A 20,329-nucleotide genomic window follows, 5' to 3' on the forward strand; every position below is an offset into this window, starting at 1 on the left:
TGTTGCCATTAGGTGGCAGCAAATACTACGTCAGCGGCAGACAATCTTTCCACGAACACATGAAGCTATCTACAGTTACATAATGTTACAGTTCTCCTTTTTTATGTTTTTATCTCCTTTCCATGGTAGTAGATATTGTGCCAACATTATATGATGGCGATAGTGTTGTTATCGTTTGTATTTTTGAGATTTTCACTTCGATGCAGGATAATAAAGCAAATGTTTGACACGATGTTTTACGTTTTTATGCGTGTTTATTTAATTTGGCGCCACTGCAAATTTAAACCAGTGAACTGTACTGTACCACACCGCACCCCTGATTCTGCTGACACTGCAGCCAGCTCAGTTACACATGCAGTAGTAACAACCAGCAGTGTGTGCAGAGTGATTTATGCCGCGTTTTGCAGCTTTTGGAGTTTTTTCTTTTTCTTTTTGAAAAAAAGGCTTTAATTTTGCCTGTTTCTGTGTTCAGTGCTGTTTATTGGCAGGTTTTGTACCAGTATGAGTCTGCCAGCCTCAGTGAACATAAAAGCTGCAGATGTAGGCTGTTTTTTTTTTTTCCTCCCTGGAGTTGCAGCAATGGGATGACTGCACTGCACAAAAGACAATGTGAGGCAGGAGCTGGGGTTTTATGCGTGCAAGCTTATATACTCTATAGCAGAAAGTTAACGGTTACATATGATTGCTGAAACAAAATGATGCTACTCAGAAAATAACAGCAACTCTCCACCACAAACTTAGACACAACACAAGGCTGGGGTCCTTAGCAGGTAGTAGAAGACAGGATAATTACCAAGCCTACCAATTATAAAATTAGATATTTGTTTTAACTTTGGCTGGATCATTAACAGTGTGGGGCAGCCCTGCTGCCTTTTTTTTTTTTTCTTCATTTTGCACCACTCGGTTAGCATGCAGTGTTTCACCATAACCACCAGAGGGACCCGCCTGAGTTTATTGTTCTCCCTGCTGTGCTATGCTGCTCCCACTTTTCGCATCCAGTCCAACACTGCAAACCAGCACCTGAGCTCATCTTCACCTCTGCACTGCAGCCATGGACACCACAGGTTTGTTTCTTTGTTTGTTTTTCCTGTTGAAATGAAACGCGTACAAAAAGTTCTTTTGCAGATCAGGAACAAATTGAAATCACTGCTTTCATTTTCACACCTATGTTTATGCTGTTCCATTGCTGCATTGTTTGCTAGAGTTGTGGGAAACAGTTTAGCTGCTGATGCACGGAGTGTCATAACACAGGGAGTTCCTGAGTAAATGTCCCCGCTGGAATGGACAGATCAAATATTAAGTACTTCTCTAAAACAGTTCTCGGATTTTGTGGAAGGGGGAAACCTGTGGGAAGAAAAACTGTCTGCTCAGCCACTTGCTGAGAAACTGAGGGTTCCGCAATATGCAAGCTGCATTATTGGCATCCAGACATCTTAATTGCTTAGCACGGGCTTGCTCGTTTATGTTTCTAAAAAGTCACTATGTTGATGAGGGGTGGACTCCTTAAATTGCTTATTTTAGTTTATTATTATTAATCTTTTTTTTTAAATATCTTCCTAACTTCAAGTTCTTGTTTAACTCAATTTAAGATCTTTTTATCCTCTGCTGCTGGGATGACACCTCTGTATCCTGCTGCTGGCTTCTAACCCATTTTTTCTGCTGAGCCAAGATGCTGCAGTCAAGGGGGAAAAATACTCCTGAGGAGTTGTGGAGCCAATTCTGCACACTGGGAAGCTGAAAAGCTTGCTTTCCCTTGTAGTGCATTTAAAAAGCTTTGTAATGATCCCATTACTGTTGTGGCCAAATAAACACTTTTAAAATGTGGTTTATAACTTGACACTCTTTCTTTGCAGAAACAGTGTTTCCAGACCAAAGCGACTTCGAATATGGTAAGATTTATGTTGTTTATTCATTTCAAAGATCAAAGCCAAATGAGTGTTGTATTTCTACTGATAGCATTCTTTAAATACACAATAAATTCCTATAAGTGTTTCGTGTGTGGTTTTTGTTCCTTTTAGATTATGAGACATTGCGGACAACAGGGGTTATCCTTGCTGTCATTATGTTTGTCTCTGGCATATTAATAGCCCTGAGTAAGTTTAGACTTTAAAATATCTGTAAAAATATATATGTAATGCAAAGGCTTTGTAACATATATCAATATAAAAATATTGTTTTGGTAACTCATCTATCATTCCTCAAACAGGTAAAAAATTCACAAAATGTGTAAAATCCTCATCCAAGTAAGAGTTTAGCAGATGATCCCCCCCTGTGCATGTTGTATGAATTTGCCATCTTTTTTTAAATAAAAAAAAAAATATATTTATATATCCTACATTTCCTCCCCCCCTATCCCTGCACTGGATGCCTCTTCTCAAAATGCCCCTATTCTGCTCTTTGCACACACACTTCCAACACATTTATAAGATTACACAGATGTGGCAAATCACATGCGCATAGTAAGCATTTCTGAATGGACGCATCACTCTTCCTGTGTTGGTAGTGAATGGGCAGTGTCGATTCTCAGATTGTTGCATGCTGCTTGTATAGTAAGACTGGAAGAAAGGCGAGAGCTGCTGTTTAAATGGGGCAAAAGCTGCATATTGGTCTATAGTTACACTTAGAAGCCTGTGGCTTCAACTGCATCTAGATCTACCTGATATTGCAACCCCGATAATGGAAACACGTCAAGTTGAAGTTGTTGCCACAGTATTCGAACCGCACGAGTATGTTTTTATTGGAATTATTGATGAATTTAATTTTGAAGTCACCTCTTGACTAATTTCCTCCTTTGTTTTTCTAATTGCAGTTCCAGCTCATCTGGTACTCAAATCCCAAAGACAGAAGGTAATTTCATTTATCTAGATGGAACTGTTTAGAGTGACTGTGTGCGCTAAAACTTTGCTATTTTTCCATTATTCTCTCTGACTTATTTCCTTTTCTTTTGCAGTACCTCCTCCAACTGTATAGGCATTACAGCACAAGCTTGAAAACAAAAACAGAAGCCCATGCTAGCAAATAGATACAAGTAGATCAGCTGTGTTGGTGGCCACTCCTCTTATGGATAACATACCTCTGATGGGTGATTGATAAACAGGGTTTTCTTATACAACCTGACCTCATCCCATATTATTTGGCAAAGCTGCAAAACATCTGTCTGTAGATTACTCTGTGTAGTGTTTAAGATGAAAAAGAAATGACAAGGACACTCAATGTTCACATCAAACACAGGAAATGGGTGTGGTTTCTCTTCTACATCTTTTACTGTTATAAAACAATAAAATCAAGAGCATGATTACAAAATTAGAAATGTGTCCATCATGTGTACAGCAATTGAAACTGCATTCATTGAGCCAGTTTAACATTCGTCTTTATGATTTATTCCTTTTTTTTTCTCCTGCGCAGGATCTTTCAAACAGCAGATCCAGCTGGTAAACCAATCGATGGAAAAACCGAATCATAACAAATCAAAATTTGCAAAATGAAATAAATGAAAAGTCAACATTCATTTTGAGGTTACCTTTACAAATATAACAGTCAGAGCTGATTCAGTTCTAAAGCAACAGTATTCAATTCCCTGTAAAGGCTAAAAGGGAGACTACTTTCAAATGGATCCCATCTACTCTTGTTATAAGAATGTCAGAAATTATTCTCATGTGAAGCAAGAGTGTAGCAAATGAAAAGCATGTTCATGAGAAATGTTATGTGGTTTTGTTGTGAGATTTCCTTTGTGCTTTACAGGAATTTACAGCGTGTCTAATATAAAGGATGACACATAAGTGAGAGGCTTACTTGTCACTCAGATTACACTCATTTAATCTGTGATTAAGTTTCACTGTCATTGCAGTGAAGGTTGGTTGAAATTGGCCTTGAAAAATAAATACTGTGAGTGTAAACAAAAGTGCAAGCTTCTTATGTGTTGCTGTATTTTCCATGCTGCTAATTTCTGAAGCTGAATGTAAACGGGACTGTTCAAAGGGTACCCCGAAGATCAAAAGAACCTGATGGAATTTAAGCACTGTTATCGTCCTCGCACTCATGACTCATGAGTAAAAAGTACAGTCAGTCAGACAATTTGTCACCACACTTACTCATGTAATGCCTCTTCGACAAAGAAAAAAAAAAACATATTGTCTGTCACAATCATTTTTAAAAACATAGAGGTTTTACCCTTAAAGTTTCCTTTTCCACAAAGGAAAGTGCACCTGAGGTTACACAAATATGTATGATGCATACAGAAAGGAGGTTCAATCGTACAACAGATTATTCTCATTCCAAACACACATGAAGCACACATACTGATTGATATGACAACCATCACTCACTGTATCATTATGATAATATTTCAACGAGGGGGATTTGAGACAACAAGAGGTCTTTCAGGGACATTGTCCTGGAGCTTATTTTCACGATTTCACAGAAATCAACATAAAACCGGGAGTTTAGCCTAACAGAAAAATAAATATTACTCCACCTTCGACTACTACTTTTTTTTTCCAATAACTAATGCTAATGTTTTGTAGTTCTGTTGTTTCATTGCAAAATGTTAAAAAAAATAAATATGTTACTTAAAAACTTTCAAATGCATGCCTGATTTCTAGCAACAGCGTTTCGTGGAAAAGTCTTCACAGAGATATCACATTTCGGAATGAAATCCTTCACTCACAGAGGAATACTTCTGCCTAAGAGTAGTAAATAAATAAAACACTACAGTTTTACAGAAACTAAATACCAAGCAAATTTGAAGCTTTAGAATTAAAGCATCCTTTGTCTATTGCAATGTGAATTACACAGCATTTGGAGATTTATATACCAAAGTAGTCTTGTTTACTCATCAATATATAGGCTGGATACTCCCAGAGTGTCATCAAAATAAAACGTAAACCCCCCTTCTCAACAGAGGAACTATCTTAAAGACATATTCCCTCCAAAATGGGACTACAAATTATCTGAGTCATTCCTGGTCCTGCAAGGACACGATACGTCGACGAGAGGAAGCACTTCGTTTCTTCAGCATGAGCTTGAGCTACAAGTTAGGAGATAAATTAATATAAGTAAACTGAAAAATCAAGTCAATCACAAAAAAAAGAAAGAAAAAAAAAAAGTGAAGATATGGGTGATTACCTGTTCTCCCAGCAGGCCGCTCTGCAGCAGGTGAGCTGGCTGGTCATTCTCCAGATTGCGGATGCTGGGATCAGCTCCTTTGCTCAGCAGCAACTGCAGGATCACCTCCTGGTGGAGGTTACCATGGAGACCGGCTGCCATGTGTAAAGCTGTGTGGCCGTGAGCCTGTGGGGGGAAAAATATAAAAGCCGCATAACTCGGACTGTTCACAGACAGCTATAGCTGTACGCTTACACATTATGTATTTGCGCATAAACACGTGTATGCATAAAATTCTGCTCTGAGTTTCTTGTCAGTGTGGGACTCACTTTCATATTGACAAAGTCTTTCATGTTCGGCAGGGGAATGCTCAGCAGATAACGCACCAGATCAATGTTCCCCTCCTTCACAGCCAAATGCAGCACAGTCTTGTTACTTTTGATTTCCTGGAATTGGAGAATTGGAAGTAATGGGAGAGACATAATGAAACCACAAGTCAGACTAGAACCGCTAAAAAGCGTCAAGCAACAAGGAGAAAACAAAAGAGAGAACAAAGAGGGGAATGGTTGGCAGCATGACGACATCTTGGTTAGATAAAACCCCAGGTAGCTTAAAATTCTGCCTTGAAGTACAGGCCTTACTGTGTTGAACTTCACAGTTGACCTACCTGACTGAGAAGGGATGCCCCTGCACCAAGTAGCATCTGCACACAGGAGAGCTTCTCCATAGCTTTGGTCTGAAGATTAACATCTGCATGCCCATTGGTAGACAAAGCCTTCACCGTGACACTGTGAGAAATGGCTGCACAGTGCAGAGGGGTCATCCCTGAGACAAAGAAAATATATATCTTTTAGGGGTTCCAGTAAATATGTTGGAGTTGGAGCTAAAAGCAAAGATGTTATTTTACCTTCAAAATTGCGGGCCTCCAGGTTGACGGCCGGCCTGCTCGACAGAATCGCCTGCAGAAACAGATCGCTGATTAGATCTCCTCACTCTTATCTTTGCTTGTTTTGTTTTTTAAGTCATGCCAAAGTCATTTAGTAGTTACTGTAGCTTTACCCGCAGAACCCCTGGGAATCCATAGTGGGAAGCCAGATGAAGAGCAGTTTGTCCATTAACGTCACAGGCGTTGATGTCCGCTCCCAAAGACAGCAGATCTTGGACAATGTCTGCCTGGTTTGCCGTCACTGCCACCAGTAAAGCAGTCTGCACAAGCACAGGTAGTATACACATGTATTTTAAGAGACCATGTCAACAACAATCAAACTGAATGATGTTTTTTTTTTTGTTCATACCTTTCCCTTGTGTTCTTTTGCATCAAGTCTCCCTACATCCCTCAGCCTCTCCGCAGCAGCATAGGCACACTCTCTCAGTCCCTTGGCAGTGTAGATGTGCAGGATGCTGATAGAGAAAGAACACATCACAAATTAGTTATGAATGAGACTACATAATTGTGGTAATCCCCACAGCCAATTTCACTCTATTTTCTCTCACGAGTTCACTTGTGACAAGGAATAGAATTTGTAAGATTGTAATTGTCACTGAGCATGAGTGGCTGACTCATTTTCATATTTAGTTTTTTTTTCTTTATTCATCTGTCTAGGATTACCAAATGGGTTCTCACTTTGAGCTCACGACTGAAAACGAAACTGTAGGAAAGTAAATAAATTGTGTACTCGTGTTCAAAGAGCGCAATAAAGTTATCAGCGGGGGTTTGCGTGGGTCCAGAAAGTGAACACGCACTGCATTGCAAAATATCTAGAAGAATTAACACTTACTTGTATTTTAATGTTTGTAATGCAGGCTAGAACTTAAAATTGAAACCTCAGTCCACATTTCCCACTGGCAAATTGACTTTTATTCTCTGCTTTAAATCTCAATAGCCGGTATAAACCAAACACTCCCCGCTAACACACTCATGATCACTCACGTGTCTCCGTCTTCATCCTGGCAGGTAGTTCTGCTGTAGTCCATCCTGCTAAGCAGCATTCTGGCTTCCTCGAGCTTGGTGGCATCCATTGTTGAACTGAAAGTCAGCTGTGTGGTCTGGCTTGGGTCCAGAAGTGACCAGGAAGAATCTGAGAGAGCCCCCAGGCAGTCCTGTGCAAAGGAATGCAGATTTTACTCAACAAACTCAAGATAGGATTATCAAACTTGCAAAGTCTGCAAACAAAGGCTAACACTTACATATGGCTGGGACATTGTTTCCACAAATGGATGGACTGGTTGCTGTGTGTATTCAGGTGTCATTGTGTGGCTGTAGGTTGTGGTAAAGCTGGTTCCTGGTTGGTTGCCATAGAAACTGAGTGACTCAGGAGCTGGGGCCCACTGCTCATAGCTCACTGCCATGTCTGAGTAGCTACTTGCTGCACCTAGTAAGAAGAAAACTTCTTTTTATCACTGAAAAGATAAAATTACTTAAATAACAAGATCTCTGATATACTTTTGGTTGATTCTCTACTCTCTGTGTTGCAATCATTTGCAATAGTTTTTGCAATAGTTGAGGTCAGTGTTAATAAGAAAAATGCTTATTAATGCCTACACATCCAAAGTGTTTTGCATTTAGTCTTTAACAGAAGCTGCCCAGTCCTTACCTGTACAGGAAAATGGTTCTGATGGAGGCAATTGCTGCAAAAAGAAGAAGAAGCAGGAAAAACTGTGAACAATCAAATCCTGATAATGTAAAATTTGATGAGATGCACAGGTACTATATGTGCTGGCTTACTGTAACAGTAGCTGGAGGAACAGGACTTGTGCTGGTTGTCGGGCAGCAGGGTGGCACAGAGGACGTCTCGCGTCTTCTCTTCTGCTCCAAGAGTTTTTTCACTGTGGGCAGTGTGCAACACGGCTTCTCTTTTGGCGCTGGGAAAGTAAGTAATATGGAAATTGCTCAATTTTTCAACATATTACTGGCAAGCCTCCTCAGTCCTTAGAGCGGTTGAGCAAGCCCAAATCATGATATTCCAACCACCTTGCTTCACAGTTGGTGTGAGGTTCCTTCCTTGTCTACTGTCCCCGTGACCAGCTGTATACACCATAATGATCCTAAAGGTTTGCCTAGCTATGCCTATATGTGTCCAAATGCAGGTCAAATTTGAATGTCTTTGTTTCTGTAGATGCACTTAGACACAAACAGAAGAGTCACCTGCAGACCCTGTGATTCCTTGGTAGCATTTTTGGACCATCAAATCGTGTAGCCTCAATTTAGCGAAGGGTGCAATTAAGGACAAATTTGAGACTTCTTAAATCTCATCCCAGTTACAGGGATCCACAACCTTTTTTTGTGTTTAGATACCTCTATTAGAGAGCTCTTTAGACCTTGGCCTAATGGAGGGAGATGAGAACAACAGACCCAGAGGTTCAACTTGTTACACAAGCGAGACTAATGATTGGAACCTGATTCCAACTTCACTGATTTTAAGGTGTGGTAAGTGTATGGGCATGAGCGTACTTTTCTTTTCTTTTTTTCTGCGTGATTCATGTCTTTAAATTTATTCAAATGTACATAAATGACAACAAAATGTAAATTTTAGATACATGTTCTCTATCTGTTGCCTTTTTACTTCTTTAATCACATGACTATATACTGGTGACATTTAATCGATATCAGAGGCAATGTTTAATCATCACTAGTCATTTGTTTGCTTTCGTCTAGAATGTCTTGGAGTATCGAAAGGTTTTCTACAGCCAAAGATACATTTTCTTTTTCTTGTTTCTTACAGACTTACTTTACAAAGATCTAAAATAGGGTGAAGATGCAAATTTTGAGATTTGAAAAATGAAAGCAGAGAACGCTTGAATACCTGCCTTTTTTTTTTTTCTGTTAATCCACTAATGAATGAATGCAATGAGCGTTTCATGTCTGGAAATATCAATTTGAAATGTTTTCCAACAAAAGGACAAACTTGTTTACAGCCATTAAAACTTAGCTTATCAAAAAGTTAAACCTTTAAACGAATAAATGAAGTCTGATCACAGACAGCCTTTTTATGTCTGCAGAAGTGGATTTACTCTCACTGTGTACTCTATGGAGTCTATGTGCCACTTGGCTTTGATTTGTTGAGGGTTAACTGTCAACCAGCCTAATGATATAATTATCACTGATATAAATGAAGCTTAAAAAGGTATGAAAGCATCAGAATAAGAAATATAAAGTGAGTCGTGAGCTTATGATTCATTTATCAAATGAATCACAAGCTGTACAACTCTCATCACATCTCATTTTCTCCACGCTCACCTTTCACATACATTCACATCAAGTCCATTATGCAGTGAGTGTGTTTTCCCTTTCTGATACTAAAGTATCATTTCCACTGAACAGGTAAAGGAAATCAGAAAAATAGGAAACAAATATTACAAAACAGAATTCAGATGTTTCCAGCTGAGATGTTGTGACCACACAGGTTGTTTCCTCAAAAACTTCACCCCACATGTGTAAGATAAAGTGATATTTCCACCCTGTCTGTGGAACTGCGGTACAAAAGACAAAGCTATGCAAAACCTCCTCCATTAGGAACACAGATAATGTGGCCAAGCAAACCAGACAGATTAATCAGAAAGGCTGTAGTATGGGATAACCACTGCTTATTTTCTATGACATCTTCCTGTAGTACCGCTCCGTTACGCTACACAATGGCAAACCACATCTTCCTGCCTTGGTGTGTCACAGGCTTGTCACCTCAACACGTGTAGTTGCCTTGTGCTTTCTATTGAACCATGTCTGGAAGGTAGAGCACAAGAAGTCTGCTCTTTTGTCACGTCTCTGTTTTGTTTTGTTTGGGGTTTGTGTTGTTGTTGTTGTTGTTGTTTGTTAGCTTTTACTTTATGAATATTAAGCCTTACAGGGACAACACAGCCCTGTTCACCAAAGCAAACACACGGAGTGTGCGCTTCCGGAAAAAAAATGCAAATTCGACCACTGAGATGAAAAAAGAAAAAAAAGAAAGAAAAGATTGTAGATCTCTGTTGGCAAGCTGTGTCGCTTCTTCTCAAAGCAGAAGGAGGAAAAAAAGAAACAATAATCTCACTTCCACTTAAAAACCAGTCCTTGACAATAAGCTCATGGTGCTGTGTGTCATATGCCAGCCCCCCCCCCAGCACACAATAAAGGTCACTTAATGAGAATACATGACATCAGTCTGTACATTTCAGGGCCGCAAGTTTCATTTTCAAGTTCAAAAGGTGTTACTATAGGTTACTCAATCCTGACTCATTTTAACTTTATATCAAAATGTCACTTTTGGCCCGGTGATGTAATGCTGCAATATAAGTGCATATTCTCTGTTTAAAAGTATCTCTGAAAAGATGCCACCAGTTGATCGAAGTTGCCCTGTAGGCTGCCAGACGCCAGGAAATGGCCTGGGGGACCCACGCATGCACATACATTTGGGCTTACACTAATCTAACCCCCACGCAGCTCTGGGCTAGACTGTGCTATATTCAAATAGGTTTTGTGGAAACCCCTGGACATTGAGTCATGTGAGTGGGCGGTTGGGGATTCCGACGACCTTTCTCTTTTGGCTCTATGCTCGGTGAAAAGAAAGAAGCATACAGCCAGTTTCCTCATTTTGTGGTTTAGCAGAGCTGAATATGTAATCGTTCTGCTTGTTTTTTAAGGGAGACCATAAACAAATAAGCTTAAGCAAACAAGATGCTGTCACGTCACACAGCCTGCCTGTCTGGCACTAATCATAAAATGGGGAAATGAAAACATACTAGCATGGGTGGAGGTGTATTAGGGTTTCCCCAAATGATGTCCTGCTTGTTGGATTCACCCGAACTGTGATGTCATATATGAAAAACCAAGCCAAGAGGAAGGCTAGTGCATGAAAGCACCAGTGAAATGACTGAACTCACTGTACTCTATTCATATCAAAAACACATCCCCCTATTGGCATAGCGTGGCAAACATAGTCTGACTATAAAAGCACACCAGGAGCTGAAAAAGAGCGATTCCTGCCACGTTTAGGAGGCAGCATCCCGATTAAAATTCATAGAAAACCCTATCAGATGTGTCCTGTCCTGTTGATGACATAGGAGGTCTGTGTCGACGTAAGCTTTTAAATGACACCTCATTGTAATTAAACTCTAACACGCACAACACAAAAAAGAGAAACAGCTTCACCATCCCTGTCTATATAAAAACCCGAAAAACATACAAAGTAATGAGTTAGCGGTGTCGTTCATCACAGTCAAACTATTCACACGATCAGGCTTCTAATCTGCCGCATCAAAAGCACAAACGTACTCACATTTATCAAAGTGCATGTCAGAAACTGTTTTGCTGTGAAGTCTTCGACAGATCGTCCGCTTGCTCGCCAACCTTTTCAATGAGGGATGACCGAGGGATCTCTGACGCTCTGCCACGCTGTAGTCTGTCTGGCTTGTTTTCTTGTTGTGATAGTGCTCCACACAGAGCATGCAGTCCCTTTCCCCTCAACCCCCAGCTGTGGTCACGCCCTCGAGCACGAGGAGGGAGGGCAAAGCGTGAAAAGCAGAAAGAAAAAAAAGAAAAAAATAAAAGTGTGAGAACGAGCTGTGAGTTATGCGAGCAAAAGGTATGACAAGTGAATAAAGAGTTGTTTATATTTAGGCGCTGTTTCGGACAGAAGAGCGTTTATTTATAAATGGTTACCATTACTTCACCCTGCACCAGCTGAACGACTAAACCGCCTCAGGAATGAGTAATGGGTTGTCCAGTCTCGTAGTAGGCTAACAATAAACACAATCAGACATTCTGCTTATAGAGTACGTTCGCTTTTAATACTTGAAGTACATTTTGAGGACAAAAGTGAGTGACGGCGAAATACATTAGTTTTTACGTTGCGCTGAAAGCCTAAACAAGCTGGAACTCCTTGACTGTTTTGTAGTACAGTTTATAATGACACTTATGTCATGTTTCAAAAGCTCATCTCAAGTTGGTAGTTTTAGATGTGTGGAATCAAAAAGGTCGTGGAAGTGATCGCAAAAGTACAAGTGCCTAAATGTTAAAGTAGTAACTGGCAAAGAGATAAGTGATCTGAAATTTTCAACATTGCGCTGATGCAAAACAACGTTTGATAGAAAACTAAAGAAATATAGTAACACGTTATCTCAACCTACTGTTATTATGACTTATATAAAGTTCTAAAGATAATGAACTCCTATCAAGTTTGTTTTTATAGCCAAAAAATGTGATCTCAGCTTACAGTGAACAGGGTATTTATTATGATTTAAAATATCAATTTTCTGCCATTCTGCTGCCCGCAGTGTCAATAGAGATGCCCAGACCTTCCTTTCCAGCTCTTCTTTGTGGACTGTATGTAAACTCCATGTAAACATATTATCTTTCTCTTATCTTTGTTACCAGTATAGATAAAGTCTTACGGGAATCTCTGTGTCACCTAAAGAGAAAAACAACATCAAAACATCCAACTTGGTGGTGAGTTGTTTTTTGTTTTTTGCCAAATGACTAATATATATGTTTAGGGTTTTTTTTTTTTGCCTACTTTCTCCATAAACAATTGTCAGACAACACAGAGAGAGGCTGAACAACATCATAATGCAGAAAGATGTAAACAAGTGGAAAAAAGAGTTTAGAATATATATTTAAAGAATGTGTAATTGTGAAAAAGTGCTACTAAACAATGTTAAAGGAAAAATGTGTCTCATCAGATATTTAGCTGTGGGTTTAGTTATTTTTGAAATGTTTGGATATTCCATTTGTGTGCTTGCTGTAAATATGCTCTCAGATATGAACCTACCAAGAGGACTAAATACACACTTCCATATATTCAGGACTAGGGCTTGTGACCTGTACATTCATCACAAAATCTTATAGTGACCCTAATGCTCGCCCTGTCATACATGTTCCCATTGTGGGAATTCATATTAAACAATTCTCAAATAATTGAGCAAAAAGTGCAGTCTTCAGGCTGTCCTGAAGTCTGTGGTTTTCTGTATTATTCTCAGTCTGAGTGGGCGTCCTTAATATGATTATCATTGTCTGTAAATACAGCAGTCATGCTCACTTGCTATTCAAACCTTTTGTATGCAAAGGGAAGCTAATCAGAAGAAAATCAGCTTAAAGAGAGGGTGACCTTGAAGACAGAGGTGAAAAAGCCAGTTTAAGACAAAGGTTGAACCTCGGAGTGCAGTATGAAATATGTAAAGGAATAAGATAACATAAATAAGGATTATTTTAATCTGTGAATCATGCAGACCTACTCTAGTCAGATCCAAAACTGTAAATGGCAAGCTGAAAATGAATGTAATGGGTAAACTTCAAGCTTTTGCATCTCTTGTATGTGTGAGAATTCTGTGATTTAGGTTTTTTCCATTTAGAAAAAGAAGAAAGAAGCAGAAAGGATCAAAAACAATGAATGGAAGAAAGTCAGATACAAAGAACAAGGACTGTACCGTCTAGTGATTATAATACAAATATATACCTTGTTGGAAATATTTACTTATCTATATACTATAGATATATATCTTCAGATGTTTAGTTTATATCCAGTAGGCATAGTTAATGCATACAGTGGACACAGTTTAACAATAAGCCCATCCAGCTTTAACTGTCTGTGCAGCAGTCCCAAGTTTAGTCTTCATTCTATTAGATGACTCTGGACCCTGATGACTTTTTGTTGCTGAAAGCTCTGTTTAGTTCAAGGAACAACTCAGACTTGAAAGGGCAGATTAAAGAAGGGAAACTACACAAGATGTTTTCTGTGTTTAGTATATCAGGCTGTGGTCATCCACAGCCCAGCCCAAAGCCTAACCGAGAGTTCTGGCTCCACCTCTCAGTAAATTCTCCAGATGGTTTGATCTATATTCTACATCCCACATTTGCTCTGCTAATGCCAGTATACCTGTACACATAACTACTGGAAATACCTCAGGTCTGCCACACGCTCAGCTACACTTTTCCTAGTAAGAAAGAAAACTAATAAGCTTCTTTCAGAGAAAGTTATGCATCATTCTTCAGAGAATCTTTTCAGGGTAAACAATCAACCTCTGGGGACTTCTTCTCATGTTTTGGTAGCAACTATTTACAGGGCTCCAAAATTATGTTAAAAGTATTTTTTTTAACTATTTAAAGTCATGGGGATTTTAAAGATTTTAACTTACTTTCTTAGTCATACTTATGTTATTAGATTAAGTCACAGTAACTATGTAACCATCAAAGATATGGCAGTTCTTTGATGTCCCCTTATCTTCACATATTCAGAAGAGATAAGTGTCTACAAATAACAGTATTCTTCTTAAGGAGGCTATTTAAAGGATAATGAGAATCTGTAGTTAATTTGCTGAATAATATCTTTAATGCTAAGCATAATAGATATACACTCAGTGGCCACAATATTAGTTACACCCAAATCACCTGCTCATTAATACAAATATCAAAATTAGCCAATCACACAAAAGCAACTCAGTGACATGGACATGGTCAAGATTGTCTGAAGTTAATACTGAGCATAAGAATGGGGAAGGTAAGTGACTTAAATGACGCTGACTATGGCACAGTCGCTGGTGCCATACTGACTGATCTGAGTATTTCAGAAACTGCTGATGCACTGGGATTTTCCCACACAACCATCTCTAGGGTTTACAGAGAATGGTCCAAAAAAAGAACATGTCCAGTGAGTGGTAGTGAACATGTGTTGTTCATGCCAGAGGTCAGTGGCGAAAGTAAATCAAATCACAACAGTTTTCAACTGAGCTACAGAAGAGCATCTCTGAACACACATGTCGAATCTTAAAGCAGATGGGCTGCAACAGCAGAAGACCACACAGGGTGCCACTCACACAGCTAAGAACAGGAAACTGAGGCTACAGGTTACACAGGCTCACCGAACATGGACAACAGAAAACTGTAAAAACATTGCCTGCGATTTCTGCTGCAACATTTTGATGGCGGGGTCACCACCATCCTGCTTTGTATCAGTCGTTCTGGTGGGTGGTGTTGGTGTAATGATGCTGAGGTTGTTTTCTTGGCACACACATAGACACTGTTTAAACACCACAGCATAACCTGAGTATTTTTGCTTACCTTAATGACTGCTGTACCCATCTTCTGATGGCTGCTTGGAGCAGGAAAATACACTATGTCACAAAGCATAAATGATCTCAAACTAGTTTATTGATCATGAGAATGAGTTCACTTTTCTCAAATGGTCATTATGGATTTGCAGCTAACAAAATCTGCAGCAACCGTGTGATGTTATCATGTCAATATGGACCAAAATCTCTCAGGAATGTTTCTAGCTTGTTGAATCAGTGTCATGAATAATTAGAGCACTTCTGAAGGCAAAAGGAGGTCCAACCTGATACTAGTAAAGTGTACCTAATGAAGTGGCTAGTGGATTGCTTTACTAAAATAGTAACCAACAAACCCAAAGTATTTTAAGACTCAAATGTTGAACTATGTTGTTTTATTATATTATATGTTGCTTCACATCAAGAAGGTTCTGAGTCTGCTGGCATGTTCCCCCCATACTCTGGTTACTCTGGTTTCCTCAGTCCAAAATCTAGAAATTACTTGGATTAGATTAATTGGTGATTCCAAATTGCCCATTGGGATCATTTGGATAATTGCCCATTCAAATCAACCATGAATTGGATAAGCAGAAGAGAATGGATGGATGTTAATTAGAATAGAAGGAAAAAGTGGAAGTACCAATTTCAGACCAATAATAAATATCAATGAAGAAATGTAATGCTAAATTAAATAAAACAGGGAAGTGTTTTTTTCACCTTCTAACATTATAGATGTGGTAAAAGCAGTACTCTGTGCTTTTCACAATCCTCTATAAGGTAACTAACCTCACCCACAGGTTATACATTCACTGCTTTTGTGGCTACAAAGCTTGTTTACAGAAGAGACAGCAAGAAAGCAGTCCTAGCCATGTGTGCATCAATGTGCACCTTTATTTTTCTGTGGTCTTTTAACTGTTTTACTTCAATTTAAGTGTTTAGTCCTGCTATTTCTCCTTTATGTTTTCTGCTTATTTATTGATCTTTGGTCTAACAGATGAGCTTGGTTATTCTATGAGAAGGCCTGCAGCTCCCTCTGCTGTTGTACAGCTAGAATATAGCAGGTGGCAGTGCAATATTGCTGACCTGAACCGAAACCGAAGTCAAACCGCACTGAACAAAATACAAGATTTATTTTGCAACCACTGGATAAAATGTGTAAACAAAGAATTTTACAAAAGTCAAAATCTGAATTGCTGGAAGAAGGGTTTCAGTGAAATGTATTTATTACAGTTTAGTTATTCAAATGAATCCTGAAATATCATTTTACGATTATATACATATTAAATAAAATATAACTTTTCTTTTCTTTTTTCTTTTCTGGATTTTAGGAGTAGCCAAGAGTTATGTTGTAAGCATCAGCAGTGGTGACATTTAACAACCCACAGTTTCTGTCAGTGTGAACGCTGACAGCAACAACATTTGAAAAAAACAGAAACCCAAAACCACATTCAGCAGCTACAACAGCTAACAGCAGCAATGGACTGTAGTAAATAAATAAAACTGATTCCCACATTCTTCCTTTCAACATTGGATATATTGTGGGTTTTTTGGAAACAATGTTGTACTCCATTAAATACAGATTCACTCTGTCAGAGCTCAGCTGTTATTAAATAATCTGTAGTGGAGACAAGCTTGCAGACGGTGCTTCAGCCCACCAAAGGAAGTTAGAAAGTTTGACGTCAGAGATGTCAGAGGAGAAAACGAATAGCAAGTCACACCATGTTTTGGATAGCAGAAAGCAGATCAGCAAACCAGCAAAGGTACGGTTTTTTTGGACTCCCATTTACTTTCTCTTCATCATCATTTTTAATTTTAAAGATTTAATCTGTCAGAATGTTTTTATTCGGTTAGATTATTCGAGGAAAGGTTGGATTTATAAAGTTGTGAACAGGAAATGTTTGCATATGAAATGCAGTTGCTTGAACTAAATCTTTTAGGTTTTTTTGGGGTTTTTTTTTAATAATTGTAATGATTTAGACATATGTTAACATTTTCTGAATTTTTCATTTACTAATTTTATCTCTATCGCTTTGTAACTACCCACACAGTCCATCATGTCTCGTTGTGATGTAGAGTATACAAAAGAGGTCAAGCCTACAGTTCTGAGACATTTCAGATGTTCTGTCCTTAATACAAAAATTAAAATGTATCAAAATTCGAAGAATGGATACTGTAACATGAACTTTATTCTCCACATCTTTGGAACATGTAATATAGGACAATGTTTGGTCTCTTCTTGTCTTTCAGATAGAACATAACTGAGCTGACCTTCATGGCGATGGCAAATAACAAATTCCTCACCGTTGTCCTATTTGGTCTTTTTTTCAGTAAGGATGATTTAATAGTATTTCTCTTTTCTTTTTGTACACACACTCAAAATGAAGGTGGTCTCACACAGGAAAGTAAAACCACAAGCTGCTGTGCACAACGGAAACTTAACTGACTTGTTAGAGGAACTTAAAGTAAGTTTCAACTAACATATCCCTCTTTGTTCCCTTTCTTTCTCTAAGGCCTTGCTCCAGCACTTGCTGGTAAGTATCAAAAAAGATGATGTGTCAACTTCCTAAATGCATTTAAAAAAAATGAATGTTAATGTTGAGAAAAAAAATACAAATAAAAGTAAATGTAGAACTAGGCAACCAGTCGTGATGACTCAGTTTTTCTCTTGGGTTTTTTTCTTTCTTCCCACTCCATTTCTGTCTAACTGTCTGTTTCTCACTTTTTGTATTTACCAGACAGCACAGTGTCTTGCTACAGGATTGAGCCAGGAACAATAGCAGGCATCATCTGTGCAGATGTGGTGCTGACCCTTATTATTGTCGTTGTAACATACCGATGTGCCAGTTTTCGGCGTCAAAAGATAGATAATGGTAAGATGACGGTGAAGGGCTCGCCGGTCCCTGGGAGCCCTTTTATTTTATCACATTGGATTTCTTTTTTTCTTTCATATTCACCTATAAGACTGTTTCTCAACTATATTTTCACTATATTCATCAAACTGACTTCTTCTGTTATGTGTGATTTTAGCATCAAGTGTATACTTTCAACTAATAGCTTTTCTCCATTGTGCTGTCTCTTGTCTGATTTCTTCACAGCTCACAAAGTGTATATGAATGTCCGGGCCAACTGCAAGAGCTAAAAGGATGGTGCAGTGCATGAAAACACTTTCAACTTTCTTGTAGAAAACTGTTTACCTTTTTTAAAGAAATCTCCTCTGAAAATTAATTATACAAAAAAATCTTTAACTATTACATTTTAAGTTGAACACATTGTTTTACACATTTTATATCTTACTTCTTAGACTTCAACCTGTTAATTCATACTACAAAAAATAAATAAAAGAGTCTCATAAATGGGATTTCATACTCATACAATGTGGACTGTGATTTTAAATATGTTACAAAGTTAGATAAGATGTGTTTCAGTTTATTTAGTAGAGACTTTGAAAAAGGCAGTCCAGTTTTATCTTTATAGTACCATTTCACAGCAACAGTTGCCTCAAGGTACTGTTTATTGTAAAATAAGGACCCTACAATAGTACTGCATTTTAATAATATTAATTGTGTGTGATAATAATAATTGCATATGGTTAACATTCAAATACACTGTTAGAAACGATCAAGGAAACATTTGAGCAATCTTAACTTTAATTTTTGCTCTGATTTTGTATAAACAGCCCTCAAAGCATTGTTACAGCATTTTGATTACAAAAAATAATATACAAGGATTCCAACTTGAGTATTTTATTCACGGACATCAGATGTGTGGTTTAAATCTTCCTTTAATATTTTTCAGCAGTGTTATTTAATGTTAATTTAATGCAAACTATCGAAATAGTTTAACGGGACATGGAGATGTTGTGCAAATGTTCATATTATATTTACAAACTGTAAAATGTATAAAAAGTAATGCTAAAAAAATGTCCACTTTAGCACATTAATAAAAGAAAGCTAAAACATTCTTGTGTCTGGTAAGTTTTTCTTTTTTAAAGATGGAGGAATATTTCATCTTCTGACATGTTCACAGAACACATTTATATGGTTTTTAGCCAGTTAACTTAGTCTTGTTCTTCTACATTGTATAGCTTCACAGATTGTTCGGTTGCTCATTACTTTCTGTTTGTTTCTCGCTTTCATCTACTTGGTCATTCTGTAGCTGACATTTAAGACCTGATTAGATTTCAGACATGTAGGACATGATTAGATTTGGAGCGTGGTTCCGCTGTGTGGTTAACATGGCTCCACTTTGTCCTTTCAGGCAAACACAGAATGAAAAATGCTAACCAAAGTGATTTCATATCTCTTTACTTATGTGTCTGATCTCAAGTACACAGTGTGCTTGATTGATGTACAGTGTCTCCTTTCAACCGTCTCTTATTACCTTGTGAGTCATTTACTTTCACAGTTTTGTGGATGATGTCAACTTTTAAAGCTAAACTTCCGGTGATATGTAGCAAATATGCCTTGCTGCCTGTTTCTTTGTTAATTAACAGAAAATGTTACACAACGCAACATTTCCCTGTTAATCTGTGTTTGTGTAAAAAAGTGTATTTGAAATTATTTTTATATTTTATATTTTATTTATTTTGTTTTATATTTTAAAAACAGTCTTCCAAGTAATTAATTTCTAAGTAATTGAATAAAGGTCAAGAGTGTCACCTAATAAGACATCAGTTCAGGTTTATGCTCTGAGCCACCTGATCATCGCTATGTCTCCACTTCATTGGGCTCACATGTCACCTGTCACCCCCATTTATCAGACATTACTTTTGGTGGGGAACTCTACAAAGTGATGTTAAAGGCTATAAAGTTGCCTGTTCCACCAGTGCACAAAACAAAAGCAGCACTCAATGACCATCAATGACCATCAGGTTTACTTCAACCACTAACCACCCCCATAGACCTTGGTCACATATAACTTTAGACTTTGCTACCAGCGAGCCCGTTTCCTCCAGTCCGTAATTCTCCCTGCAGTTGACAGGTTCTCCAAGTCAGGCCATTTTGTCTCTCTGGACAAACTCTCCTCTGCCTCCGAAAACACCAAGTTCTTTGTGGCTCATGTTTTCAGACTCCACAGACTCCATAAGGTCTCTGACAGAGGTCCTCAGTTCACTTCAGAGGTCTGGAAGACCTTCTGCACCTCCCTGGGAGCCAAAGTAAGCCTTAGCACCGGATACCACCGGCTATCCAATGGTCAAACCGAAAGTTGTCGA

The 20,329-nt window shown here is 38.3% G+C and overlaps 3 protein-coding genes and 1 long non-coding RNA gene across 5 annotated transcripts in view; 3 read left to right on the forward strand and 1 right to left on the reverse strand.

Moving 5' to 3' along the window:
• The window catches only part of LOC113031627 (FXYD domain-containing ion transport regulator 6-like), a 10,127-nt gene extending 9,895 nt beyond the window's left edge, over positions 1-232 (forward strand). The window contains exon 9 of the mRNA XM_026183876.2: positions 1-232. This exon is cut by the window's left edge and continues 10 nt beyond it. The gene's annotated coding sequence lies outside the window, so the exon portion shown is untranslated.
• A 535-nt stretch (positions 233-767) lies between these two features.
• On the forward strand, positions 768-3,310 carry LOC113031629 (uncharacterized). Its single transcript, XR_003273760.2, has 4 exons — positions 768-1,064; positions 1,854-1,889; positions 2,810-2,847; positions 2,951-3,310. It is a non-coding gene; the product is annotated as an uncharacterized LOC113031629 (long non-coding RNA).
• Positions 3,311-4,805: 1,495 nt separating this feature from the next.
• Positions 4,806-11,674, reverse strand: nfkbid (nuclear factor of kappa light polypeptide gene enhancer in B-cells inhibitor, delta). The gene is made up of 12 exons (XM_026183871.2): positions 11,355-11,674; positions 7,829-7,965; positions 7,698-7,731; positions 7,291-7,475; positions 7,034-7,203; positions 6,399-6,504; positions 6,163-6,309; positions 6,011-6,062; positions 5,771-5,928; positions 5,433-5,549; positions 5,125-5,289; positions 4,806-5,026 (listed from the first exon to the last, which is right to left on the reverse strand). The coding sequence occupies exons 1-12, from the start codon at positions 11,521-11,523 to the stop codon at positions 4,955-4,957; spliced, it is 1,512 nt and encodes a 503-aa protein (XP_026039656.1). The 5' UTR covers positions 11,524-11,674; the 3' UTR covers positions 4,806-4,954.
• hcst (hematopoietic cell signal transducer) lies at positions 11,557-19,077 on the forward strand. Of its 2 annotated transcripts, XM_026183880.2 has the most exons (6): positions 11,557-11,660; positions 12,452-12,523; positions 17,365-17,444; positions 17,628-17,648; positions 17,853-17,987; positions 18,213-19,077. In XM_026183880.2, the coding sequence occupies exons 3-6, from the start codon at positions 17,390-17,392 to the stop codon at positions 18,254-18,256; spliced, it is 255 nt and encodes an 84-aa protein (XP_026039665.1). In that variant the 5' UTR covers positions 11,557-11,660; positions 12,452-12,523; positions 17,365-17,389; the 3' UTR covers positions 18,257-19,077. The 2 variants fall into 2 exon arrangements, with proteins under 2 accessions (XP_026039665.1, XP_026039664.1); XM_026183879.2 differs by lacking the exons at positions 11,557-11,660; positions 12,452-12,523 and adding an exon at positions 16,739-16,877.
• The last annotated feature ends 1,252 nt before the right edge of the window (positions 19,078-20,329 follow it).

The sequence above is a fragment of the Astatotilapia calliptera genome, chromosome 11 (genome assembly GCF_964374335.1).
Source record: "Astatotilapia calliptera chromosome 11, fAstCal68.1, whole genome shotgun sequence".
Taxonomy (NCBI): Eukaryota; Metazoa; Chordata; class Actinopteri; order Cichliformes; family Cichlidae; genus Astatotilapia; species Astatotilapia calliptera.